Genomic DNA, 13,282 nt, shown 5'->3' on the forward strand with positions numbered 1-13,282 from the left:
CTTCTTGACGAGGAGAGACCCGTTGTTGCATCTAGATGGCAGCTTCCTAGCTTTTAAGGTCCCAGTCGCTACTCGCCAAAGTAGTAGGTGGAACAATATTTTGTATAGTATGTTATGGCAGGGATTCTTGTTCATTACCAGAAAACATGCCATTTGCGCCTAGACTGTCACTAGGGCCAGGGCTGAAGCTAGTTTTGGGGAGATGTGAGCCAGGGAGGTACCAGAGGGTGCCTCTGATGGCTTCCTAGCACAGTGGGTCAGGAGGGCCAGGCAATGGGGACTGTTGTTGTGGGGCACTGTTGAGTCAGTTTTGACCATGGTGACCCATGTGACAGAGAACTGCCCCACGGGGTTTTCCAGGCTGGAATCTTCACTGAGCAGACGCCAGGTGTTCTTCCTGTGGAGGAGTGGGAGGGTTTGAACTGCCAATCTTTCAGTAAGCAGGCAAGCACTTAACTGCTGTGCCATCAGAGATCCTAGGCAATGAGGGTGCGCCCCGAAAATGGCCATCTGGGGTGACTGAGGCGGCTGGGAATCCACGGAGCTGGTGGCCCATGGGAACAGGCCTCTTGCTTCTGTTCTCATCTCCAGAGACAGGGCACAGCCCAGAGGCCACAGGCTTCTGTGGCCCTGGCCAGCAGGGCCTTCCCATCATATCTGTCCCAACCAGTGGATTGCCTCCGTCTGGTCCAGCTCCACGTGGGGAGTGAGTACAGATGGCAGCCCAGCAGAGACTGGAGGGTCCCCACATAGGGACTTGGGGTTGGGGAGACTGAAGCACTTGCACAGCAAGACATGGTTGTTGTGGATTTATGGTGGCCTCTGGGGGGCCAGAAGGTTGGCGATTCAAACCCACAAGCTGCTGCATGAAAGGAAGATGGAGCATTCTACTTCCTGTAAAGACTGACCACCTTGGAAACCCAATAGGGGTCGCTATTAGTTGTAATTGATTTGATGGCAGTGCGTTTTTTTTTTTTTTGGTTTGAGGTGTTGGAGATGAAAAGGTTGAAGCTCCTCTGAGCTGCCTCTGGCTGGGGGGCCCCTGTTGGCTCCCCTGAACTCCCCTCTGATGGCCCAGACTGACCTACAGGTGACGAGAGTCCCTGGCCCCTGGCAGCGACAGGCCTCTGCATTGGGGCCCGCCTCTGACAATTCCCAGCTTTAGGGGGGCAGGGGCTCAGGATCTGCAAACAGATTTGTGATTTGGGCAGATAGTTCAGGTGCTCGGCTGTGAAATGGGAGGTATGACGTGTACTGCACGGGGCTGTCAAGGGACCACTGTGAAGGGGACACAAAAGCGCTTTGGGACTGCCATGAGACATTTGTCAGGGTTATGCACGCATGTGTGTGTATGAAGACACGCCACACCACTCATCTGTTCTGGTAAATGAGGTGCCTCCTGCCTTGAGGACTTCAGCTGGGGACAACTGCAAGGTCATCTGTCAGGCACAGGGCTGACTGACCAAAGGACTCTTGTCTAAAACCCAGGAGAGCAAACATGGCAGCTGAGGCCACGCCCTGCCACATGCCTGACTTTCTGCCTTGTTTTCCACACTCGGGCTCTTTGCCAACACCTTGCTGTGTGGGAAGGAACCCTGGTGGTGCAACAGTTAAGCCCTTAGCTGATAACCAAAGCATTGGTGGTTCAAACCCATGCAGCCGCTCTGCAGGAGAGAGACCTGGCAATCTGCCCCCACGAAGATCACAGCCTAGAACATTCTAGACAGCAGTTCTGGTCTGTCACAGGGTGTCACTCTGAGTTGGAGTCGACTTGATGGCACCCAACAAAAAAGCAAGTCGTATAAGGAAGAGAGGAGGGACAGAGAGAGGCATTTTAGAATGTTCCAAGTTAGGGGAGTCAGCTGAGTTGTCACCAACCAACACATTTCCCAAATGCCTCCGAGGTGGTAGTCCTGGACGGAGGCCCACAGGACACAAAATGCCCAGCTCTGGAGCCAGACAGCCTGGGTTTGATGGTGGCACTGCCTTTTTGCGAGCAATCCCCTTGATTGAGTTCTTTCGTGGCTCTCAGCCTCAGCTGTTCCCTCCGTGAAATGGGGTGAAGGCTCCCACCTCGCAGCTGGGCAAGTACCAAGTGATGTCACGCTTGGACAGTGCTGGGCCTCTGCTCTCACTCAGTAAGGGCCAGCCTCCCTCCCTGCTGGGGCCGTGGGGCCTGGAAACAGTGAATGGAGGAGACACGCAGGAGGAATCGCAGGAGCCAGGGCCACGGGGTCCCTGGGTGGTGCCCACGGATAAGCGCTCAGCTCAAAAGGCTGGTGACTCAAGTGCACTCAGAAGCGCCTTGGAAGAAAGGCCTGGTGACCCACTACCAAAAAAAGTAGCGAAGGGAAACCCCGCAGAGCACAGGTGTCCTTGGATGCACACAGGTCGGAGTCCCTGGGGGTGCAGTTAATATGTTTGGCTGCTAAGAAAGGTGGGAGGTTGGAGTCTGTCCACAGGTGCCTCACAAGCAAAGCCTGGCAATCTATGTCTAAAAACTCAGGCACCGAACACCCCACGGAGCATAGGCCTACTCTGGTGTGCATGGGGTCTCCAAGAATCGGAGGTGACTTGATGACAACAGGTTTTTAAGGCTGTGGGAGCAGAGAGGTAGGGAGCCAGGCACGTGCATGCAGTAGGGCTGCAGATGAGAGGCTGGTGGCTCGCTGCGGCCAGACCCCAGGTAGGAAAGAGCGGCACACACAGGGCTCGCCTTGAGCTGGGACAGCGTGTCCCCAAGTCGAGGTTGATAGCAGGGGCCTCCGGCCAGGGGCAGAGGGAGGAGGTACACTCCCTACCCCGGTGGCCGAGCTTCCCAGAGGCAGGCTTCAGCCTGACGCTGCTGTGGTCAGACTCTCCAAAGACCACATGGCCAGGCTTGGATGACGGGCTGAAGGGGTGCCAAGGGCAGGAGGAGGGGACTTTCCATCTTCGAACAAAACGTCTGAGGGATGACAAGGCCCTTCCTTGTGTGTCCAGGGCTGGAGGAGGGGGGCTGTCACATAGCCAAGTCCTTTCCTCTGGGAGCCTACAAACTCACTCGCACAGAGCGACAGTGACCTGGCAAGCCCAGGCAGGAGAAGAAGGGAGGGGTCCCGGTGCAAAGTCTGTCCCACAGGAGCGAGAATGGTCACGCTCTCCTGTTCAGTAGGTCTGCCTGAAGCAGGCGGCCCGGAGAGATAGCTACAGACTGGCGTGGGAGAGCATACCCCAGGTGGGAGGGTGGGTAGGAACACAGGCAGGAAGAGGGACACTCCTGGCTTCTCAGAGCCCACGTACAGTTGCCTGTGGGACCATGGCCTTTCCATTCACTTCCATAATAGAGTGGTGGTAACAGAGGAGCAAAGTGAGGTCACCACCAATATCGCTGCTATTCAACTCTGCTTGGCAAGTTGAAGCCAAAGTGGTAAAAATCAAACTGCAAATGAGAGAGTGGGACGATTAGAAACAGAAGCAAGGGGCTCAAGTGTTAGTATCTTTAAGGAAACGACTGTCTACGCATAACTGAAAAGAAAACTGAACTGAGAAAACTCAACTGAAAAACAACTCAAAGCATGAAGGGATGTGAGTGGACACTGGTTGGACATCGGTACCACTGGGGTTCAGTGGTTAGAATTCTCTCCTTTCATGTGGGAGACCCGAATTCAGCTGTGGCCAAGGGACCTCACGCACAGCCCCCGACCCTTTGTCAGTGGGGGCTTGTGATGCTGAACGGGTTTAAGTGGTGCGTCGAGACTGAGATGACTAAGAAAAGGCCTGGCAATCTATTTCCAAAATCTCAACCAAGAAAAACCCACTGAGAAAAAGTGATACTTTCAAAAGTGAAACTACAAAAAACTGAAGGGAAAAAAAAAACAAAACACCGGTTCCCCATAAGTGTGTGAAAGAGGGGATTTCCAGTCTTTCCACTGCTACAATCAACTGGATTACTAGAGCCCCACCTCCCACCTCACCGCCCCCAGCTGGACATCCTCCAGCAAGGGGCTCTTGCCAGAGGTTTCACTGGCCACCGTGCAGGGAGAGGAAAGCCACCTTCTTGCCAACGTAGCTGGTGAGACTGGGTTTTGTGGTTAAAGACATAGAGAAAGAATGTCTGTCAGGACGCCCAACAATTGGACAACATGAAGCTGCCAGCAAGAGGGAAGCCTTTGTCTTTGTTTATCAGAATAACAAGTTAATCAGTTCTGTCCACACATCTCTCATCAAAGCAAGCACGCTCTTCCATAGAAGAAAAAAAGGCATGTATCTGGGAGAAGAAAACTCCGGGCCAGCCAAAGGAACGCAATGCTTCCAAGGTAATTTGAATACTGGCGCACTTCACCTACACTGGCTAACTCCCAGAAAGCCATGTTTCTGCTCAGATAGTCTCTTGGATGGAAATGAGATGGGAGAGAGGGGGTTCAAAGCAGAATTGGGGGAACAAGGGCTTTGCTCTCCCTGTTCCAAGACTTGGATGCCGACACCACTGGGAATACTATTGCGCTCCAGATACGGATCTTTACCCAGGATTGGTTCCTTACTTGGCAAATGCTTATTGGCCCCTACTTCACCACACTGTGGTTCGTAAGATTTGCATAAAAGCAACAAGGATCTTCTAAACTTCTGTGTACGTAACTGACGTATCCAAAACGCAAAGCGTAAGTTTTTGTTTTTTTTTAAATAAATGAAACCTTAACAGTCCTTCTGAGACAGAGGGACTACTTTAAAAAATGTGTTCCAAGGGGGAACTTTGGGCCTCCCCTTTCTGAAGCAAAGAAGAGTGAAGGTAATCAAAGATGCGTGGCACCAATTAGTCCCAAGTACCAATGGACCACAAAAACTCCAACCTCAATGACCCTGAGACCAGAAGAACTAGATGGTGCCCAGCTACTATGGCTGAGTGCTCTGAAAGGGATCACAATAGAAGATCCTAGTTAGAGTGGGAGAAAAATGTGGAACAAAACTCAAAATCATAAAAAAGACAAGGCTTACTGGTCTGACACACTTGTGGAGTGTCTGAGACTATGGCTTTTAGCCACCCTTCAGGCCTGGAACTGAACTCACCCTCATAGGTCAACTTTCAGTCAAACAACAGACAGGCCAATAAGGTGAACACCACCACCAAGGAGTGTGCTCTCCTAGAACACCCAATCACATGAGATCAATAGGGCAGCTTTTGTGCAGGGATAAAGCTCAGGTGTCCTTAGTGTGCCTGACCCAAGCCATGGTATTTTTAATGGCCTCAGATGCATTCAGAAGCTGGACAATGAATAAAGAAGATTGAAGAAGAATCAATGCATTTGAATTACAGTGTTTGGTTGCGGTGTAGTAAATTACTTAGTGTGGCTTTTCTACCCATAAGCCTTTGTAAACTCCAAGGTGGGATTTTGTATGAGCAACTGAGCAGCCCCTGATTGCTGAAGCTATCCACCTGGGTTATTTCTGTTGGGAGTGGCACAATACAATGTTCTGGGAGGTGCCCACTCTCTCTCACGTGCTTAGAGTTCTGATGCTGTGATTGGCTAGTTTGACCACCCTTCCGGGCTCAAAAGGAGACCTCTTGGAGGCAGAACTCTCTCTGAATGCTGGAGGAAGATGTGCTGCTGAAAGAGACATGCACCCCGGAAAGAGACACGTGCTGCTGGGAAAGAGACTGTGAGAGACTGTTGGCTGAGGGACGGTGGGCTGGGAGAGAGACTGAGCATTCTTCCTGACTTTGAGTTGTAGCCTGGTGCTTCCCTAATAAACCCCATAATCTGTGAGTTCTGTGTGGCCACTGCAGTGAATTATCAAACCCAGGAGAGAGGTGGTGGGTGCTTTGGGGGGAATGGTTGGTGAAAGGGCTGGAGGGAGGCAGCATGTCTGGCCTTGCAGGAATAGGCCTTGGGTTACTGCTGGTAATCCTGTCTTCCTCTGGCACGGTTACAGGAGGTCAGAACATGTGGCCTCCTTGCCGTTTTTGCATTGGTAAAGAATCTTAAATACATCAATATACCACGGACTGCCAGAAGAGCAAACCAATCTGTCTTAGATGAAGTACAGCCGGAACGTTTCTTGGAAGTGAGGACAGCAAGACTCTGCCTCTCACGCTTTGGTCTTCTTGTCGGAAAGGACCAGTCTCTGGAGAAGGATCTCACGTTTGGTAAAGGAGATGGTCAGGGAGAAAGGGGAAGACCCTCAACAAGATGGACTGACACAGAGGCTGCAGCAATGGACTCAAATGTGGCAATGACTTTGAGGATGGCACAGGACCGGGCAGTGTTTCATGCTATTGTACCGAGAGTCACTACGAGTCAGAGGCGACTCGATGTACCTGTAACAGCAATAAAACTCAGAAGGTAGGGAAGGACAGGAAGAAGGATGACAGGAAACAGTAAACGTGGGGAGGGAGTGGGAAGGGTGCTGTTGCATTGCGGGGATTGCAATCCATGTCACAAAACAAAATGGGCTGAACGGAAAATCTATCTGCTCTGCAAACTTTCATCCAAGTTTACAATAAAAAATTCAAAATAATATGCTAACTGAGAACATTCTTTAAATGCACTAGGATGATTTTATTAAAAGGAAACTTAAGGTTTAAAGATTTTTCTCAGGGCAATAGCTTCATGGTTCTTAAAGCCTTAATGGCTCCAAAAAGTCTGGATTCCATGAAAAGAATTTTTCTAGAGAATCTTTGATCAAAACATTGAGTAATGGTAGCCAGGAACCATTCAATTCTTATGGTCTCAGGGCAAAGAAGATACCTGTCCATGGAGGCAAATAGCCACATACTCCATTTCCTCCTCCTATTCCCACCTCTCCTTCTTCCTCCACTGCCCCAGGCAAATGCAAATAGAGACCAATTAATTGTCTAGCTTAATTAGTAAAGAAAGAACATTGTGCTCCCTTAAAGAACTATCTATATGGGATCAAACTGACAACAGCAATTCAAAAAATTAGACAGGAAGGTTTAGGAAGCAGTTAGTTTATGTTAATGGGTGTGGTGGAGTGAATTACTTAGTTTGGTTCCTCTAGCCATGGTCTTCAGGACTCTCATCAGATGACCAGGTGGGACTATGCAAACGTCCCATGCCTGTGGCCCACCAAGGGGATTGGATAGCTTGCTGATAATGTACATAAGGTACCTGGCACTCTGCTGGGGGTGGGACCATGCAAATAATGCGTATGGGACCCTGACATGGGGGTTAGTCAGTTTCACCATTCCACTTAAGACAAGCCATCCTGGAAGTGATCTCACTGCCATGAAGAAGAGCCAGGAGTGTTGAACACGTTCCTTGGACCCGAGATCCCTGAGGTAAGACAACAGCAGACAGACAGCAGCAGCAGAGGCAGCAGACAGAACCAGGACAGCAGCATGAGACGGAGCAGTGGGCTTTCTGGCCCACGGAGTGAGAAAGCTGAGTGCCCTCAGCCATACATAAGGTGGGCAGGTGGTATTTCTTCGTATGTATTTGTATGTGCTGTAGGAATGTCCAGATGTATAACAGAGCCAACAAGGGGCAAAGTTATAATAACTTCTTAGCCATAGCCAACCACTCTGAAAGACTGAGTAGTTGGACCCGTGGGCTCAGGACCATGGTCACAAGGGACATCAAGATCAACTGGTATAACATACTACATAAGAACATTGTCCTATATCCTACTTCGGTGAGTAGCAACTGGGGTCTTAAGAGCTTGCTATTGGCCATCTAGATGCAACAATGGGTCTCTCCTCATTGAGAGCAAAGAAGAATGAAGAAAAGCAAAGACACATGAAAACAATTAGTCCAAGGGGACTAGTGGACCATGTGATCCTCAGCCTATATGACCCTGAGACCAGAAGAACTAGATGGTGCCTGGCTACCATAATCAACCACTTGGAAGGGGATCAGTGCAGGATATCCTGGATAGAGTGGGAGAAAAATGTGGAACAAAACTCAAAATCATAAAAATGACCAGGCTTACTGGTTTGAAAGAGCCTGGTGAGAGCTCTGAGACTATGGCCCCTAGTTACCCTTCAGGTCTGGAATTGCACTCCTGTGGCTTCCAGCCAAACAACAGACAGGCACAAAGGGTGAACATTTACATCAGGTAGATACACTTCTTAGAATGATCAATCATGGGAGAACAGAAGGGCAGCATTTGCACAGGGAGACAGCTTGTTGTTGTTGTTGTTGTTGTTAAGTGCCGTCGAGTCGGCCCCGACTCATAGCGACCCCTCCTTGGGTTTCCGAGGCAGTATCACTACGGAAGTAGGATTGCCCAACCTTCCTTCCGAGGAGTGGCTGGTGGGTTTGAACCGCCAGCCTTCTGGTTAGCAGTCAAGTGCCTTAGGCACTATGCTACCAGAGCTCCTTAGGGGGCAGGAATGCACAGGAAAGAAGGACACAGGGAGGAAGTGAGAGAGTTGTTACATTGTAGGGACTGCAGTCAATGTCATGAAACAAAATGTGTATGAATTGCTGTATGGAAAATGACTGGGCAACTTGGTTGAGGGACACACCTCTGGAAAGTGTGTCAAGAGCCTGAGCTGGGACGTGAAGATTCATGGCCTTGAAATAAATAACCCACACCATGCTAGTGGAGTGGGGCTACCTCTCTGGGCACCTATGGGCAGAGCGAGAAGAGCCTGATTACGGTTGTTCAAGCAGAGCTCAGGCCAGGCTGAGGGGCTGAGGGCCAAAGAGAGGCCGTTCCCGTGGGCACAGCTGAGAAGCAGCTGTCCTGATTGAAGAACTGTACCCTGAGTTGTTTCTGATCCTGAACTGCAAACTGTTACTCCCCAAATAAACCCGATAACCGTGAACATTGCCTGTGACCTCTTTGTGGCCAATGCAACGAATCACTGAGCCCAGCAGAGAAGCAGAGAGCACCGTGGGAGAGACAGTGGGAGAGACAGAGATCGTTGATGTCAGAAATCAGTAGAAAGGTCAGAGGGCGGCGGAGGCATGCCTGACCTCCTCACAGGAATCAGCTTTGGGCTACTGAAGCTCATGGTGACTCTCCCTGTCAGGGAATGAGATGAAGCCACGCCCCTATGCCCTTTTTGCAACCAAGAAGCATTCCATCCCATTAGGCACAGAGTCCATGAGTCAGAGCTACTCACTGGTAGCCAATAACCGAGAACTGGGGAGACACAAGCCAGGAGCCGCCCCTCCCCAGCCCAGGGGAGGGAGGGAGCATCGAGCACTTCAGTAAGCGTGCTTCTCCATTATTTATGTGTGAGGTCATTCCATCTGCGTACCAGCTTGAATTATTCAGGGTGGCTAGGAAGGGTTTCTGGGGAGCATCGGATGTGGACGCATCCAGTGGAGTATCCGCCCCAGGAGAGTCCTTTCCTCCCCACCCCACAGGCCAAACGCTTCCCACAGGCTCATCACTCCTCCTACCTCAATGGGCTGCCACTCGCCCAGAACAAACACATGCAGCATGTTCACATCTGGGTCCTTGTGGAAGATGTTGGGCTTGGCGTGATGCTGGAAGTGGCGATGGTTCCACCAGTTGGCTGAGGCACCCTGTCGGGGGACGGACAGGAGGTGAGCAGTGTATTCGGCCAGGGACCTGAGCCCACCTGCGACAAGTGGCGGCCTCGGGACTGGTTCTAGCACCTCCAACACTCAGGGCTGACTGTGTCATGAAGCACGGTGCCTCGGGTCCCTGAAGTCAGAATGCAGCCCTGACAGCAGAGTGTGGAGCAGCGGGCCAGCCCCTAGGGCCTGGACTACAGAATGGATTCAAGTCACTCCGTGTGTCTAGGCCTCAGATTCCTCAATGGTAAAACAGTGATGATGAGTAAGGAATGCTGTGCTGGACCCCATGGTTGAGCAGGTCAGCAGGGGTTGGGGTGGTCCTTGCCTCTCAACATGATCCGGGCAGTTTCTTCCAGGCCCACTCACCCACTGTGTGTCTCCTATGACAGGAAGAAGTGGTCCCTCCCATATGACCAGCAATTCTACTCCTAGGCATATATCTGAGATGTGAAAATATATCCACACGAACACTTGTACATGAATGTTCATTGCAGCACTAGTCACATTAGCCATACAGTGCAGTCAGTTGCTAACTAACTATGGTCCTCTAGCCTTCAGCCTCCATTTTGTGATAGATTGTAAATCCTAGTCTCTATGGCTGTTTAGGGCTCGGAAGGAAGGTTGGGCAATCCTACTTCCGTAGTGATACTGCCTCGGAAACCAAGGAGGGGTCACTATGAGTCGGGGCCGACTCGACGGCACATAACAACAACAACAACATGGCTGTTTAGGGAGCTCTGGTAGCGTAGTACCTACGGCATTTGACTGCTAACCAGAAGGCTGGCGTTCAAACCCACCAGCCACTCCTTGGAAGGAAGGTTGGGCAATCTACTTCCATAGTGATAGGCCTCTGCCTTAGCAATCCAAGGAGGGGTCGCTATGAGTCACAGCACATAACAACAACAACAAAAAATGGCTGTTTAGGGTAGGATATATCTCGCGTCCTGCCTTGCTGGAGGGCATGACAGACATTAGCCTTAGCTTCCTTGGAGTATATATGTGAATATTCCAGGAAAGTTTTCTCTCTGGAGATTTTCTTCTGAAAAATCAGTCATTGAAAACTGTGCAACTCTGTTCCACTCTGACACACGAGGGGTCACTATGAGTCAGATCAGCTCAGAGGCAACTGGTGTTGAGACAAGAAGCATGATGTGGGTTATTTATTTCAAGGCCGTGAGTCTTCCCGTCCCAGCTCAGCTCTTGACACATTTTCCAAAGGCGTGTCCCTCAACCAAGTTGCCCAGTGATGCATGAAAGAAAACAGACTTTTCTGATCTTTTAGCCTCAAGACTAGCCAGTGACCTGTGGCTGGAACAATGCTTTGGCTAAGGGCCCAGCTGTTGACAAAACCGCCCATTTGCTAAAACAAGCATCAACTTGGGAGATGCTTTTGGCACAGGCAGGGTGTCTGAAGAGCTGCCTCTGGCCGAGCACAGCCACAGGGAGGAACAGCTGTGGCCTTTGCGATGACCTCAGGCCCTCGGAGCAGGCGGGTCTCAAAACCCATCAGAGCAAAAATAGGTCAGAGAGTGAAAGCTTAGAGGACTGGGCAGTCAGAAGACATGGTCAAGTTTCTGGTCTAAAGGAAAAACTTCCTGGGAAGAACCAGACCGGAAGTCTGTGGCACAAAGAGACTGAGGGATGAGGCAAGTTACAAATAAACGTGACATTTAAAAAGTACCAACCACAGATGCTGGATGAATAAGCAGAGGAAACAAAACAGGGCATGAAGACCATATGCAACGGGGTGAGGGTCATGAGGTGAGAGTTAAAATTCCCTGTTCTCGGGAAACATTTTTTGTCTAGGCTGTTGTTTGCCAGGTCCCTGGTGGCACATGTGCACTTGCCTACCAATCCAGAGGCTGGCCGTTCAAACTCACCCAGCAGCTGCCTGGAAGAAAGGTCTAGCCACCTGCTTCCGTAAAGGTTATGTTTGTCTTGCGCCATCACGTTGATTCTGACTCACAGCCACCCACATGTTATAGTAGAACTCCAGGTTTTTTTTTTTTTGGCTGTAGATCACCAGGCCTATTCTTCCTCAGTGCCACCGGGTGGGTTTGAACCTATAACCTTAGCATTACCAGATGCGTGCAAACTGTTCACACAGGGACCCTGGAAGACGCTGTGAAGCCCAGTTCTACTTTGTAACACACGGAGCTTGCCACACACTGGCAAATGGCACAGAATCTTCTGCCCCGATTCCCTCCTATTCTTCATCAGGCAAACCCCTGCTTTTCCTTCAAGAACTGCTCCTTCCTGGGTGCCTTGCCATCCAGGAACAATGACCAGCCCTCCGCATTCCCAGAATGCTGTGCTGCTGCTGCTGCTCAGGGCCAGCCATTGTGCTGGGCCCTGGGACGAAGTGGTGAATCAAGACACAGAGCCCTTGCCCTCAGGGAGCTTCCCGCTAGTGAGGGTGAGTCCGGCATCACACCACGCTGAGATGGGGCTGGACGGAGAGAGAAAGAGGGAGGTGACGGAATTGGAGAAGCAGGAGGTGGCCAGAGAATGTGGGGTGCTTTCCCAACTGGGAGAGGAAAGGGCAGGAGAGTATGGCCTGTTCCAGAAACCAGACAAACGCCCTGTGGCAAGCCAGAGATTTGGGCAGGGCCGAGCAAGTATGTCGGAGCCTAAAGCAAAAGGACAAAGGGTCTACCCCTGGCTTTTATGGAAGCAAACTCACCAAGAATTTTTTTGCTCACCTTTTTTCAAAGTGAGAGAACTGCCATGTTTGACAACTTCTCTTCACCAAGCGATGATCTTAAATAATTTTTAATGAACTTAAGTAGAATTATAATAAATTCTCTTTTAGTGTAAATAAAATAAAGTAACAGGGTGACTTTTAAATTTTAAATATTTCTCAACTACTTTAACATTCTGGGAAAAAAAAATAACAAAACCACAAACACTAAACTCACTGCCATTGAGTTGATTTGACTCACAGTGACCCCTCCTTGGGTTTCGGAGGTGGTATCTCTACGGAAGTAGATTGCCCAACTTTCCTTCTGAGGAGTGGCTGGTGGGTTTGTACCACCAGCCTTCTGATTAGCAGTCAACATTAGTTAAGTCAAGTGCCTTAGGCACTACGCTACCAGAGCTCCAGGTGTATACATTGCTATTGTTGTTGTTATGTGCCATCGAGTCAGCCCTGACTCATAGCAACCCCTCCTTGGGTTTCCGAGGCAGTATCACTACGGAAGTAGGATTGCCCAACCTTCCTTCCAAGGAGTGACTGGTGGGTTTGAACCGCCGGCCTTCTGGTTAGCAGTCAAGTGCCTTAGCCACTATGCTACCAGAGGTGTATACATTAGTGGTCTGTAAATCAGGGTCAGTCCATAATGTTCTACAATCATATTCTAACTTTATTACTAATTTTCATATTTACAAATTTGGGTCTATGGCTGGTGGGTTTGATCCGTCAGCCTTCTAGTTAGCAGTCAAATGCCTTAGGTGCTACGCCACCAGAGCTCAGCAACCATTTAAAAAAAAAAGCATAAATCTAAACCACCAAACCCCCTGTGTGGCGTCAATTCCAACTCATAGCGACCCTGTACGACAGAGCAGAACTGCCCCATAGGGTTTTCCAAGGCTGTAAATCTTTACAGAAGCAAACTGCCTCATCTTTCTCCTGCAGAGCAGCTGCTGGGTTTGAACTGCCGACCGCTTGGTTAGCAGCTGCACCACCAGAGCTCCCTGAGTTCTTGTTAGTGACGGTGAAATCATTTGGCAAATAATAGTAAGAATGAAAGCACAATTTGTAGGATGTAACCAATGCTGCTGAGTCACACATG

General features: G+C 50.1%; 1 protein-coding gene across 1 annotated transcript in view; it reads right to left on the reverse strand.

Moving 5' to 3' along the window:
* The window catches only part of FADS2 (fatty acid desaturase 2), a 50,451-nt gene that overhangs the window by 15,318 nt on the left and 21,851 nt on the right, over positions 1 to 13,282 (reverse strand). Inside the window, exon 5 of the mRNA XM_007945012.1 lies at positions 9,351 to 9,476. Within this exon, the coding sequence (XP_007943203.1) occupies positions 9,351 to 9,476 (126 nt within the window). The remainder of the gene's footprint in view (positions 1 to 9,350; positions 9,477 to 13,282) is intronic.

Source organism: Orycteropus afer, unplaced genomic scaffold, assembly GCF_000298275.1.
Source record: "Orycteropus afer afer isolate SDZICR_OR568_19922 unplaced genomic scaffold, OryAfe1.0 scaffold00130, whole genome shotgun sequence".
Lineage (NCBI taxonomy): Eukaryota > Metazoa > Chordata > Mammalia > Tubulidentata > Orycteropodidae > Orycteropus > Orycteropus afer.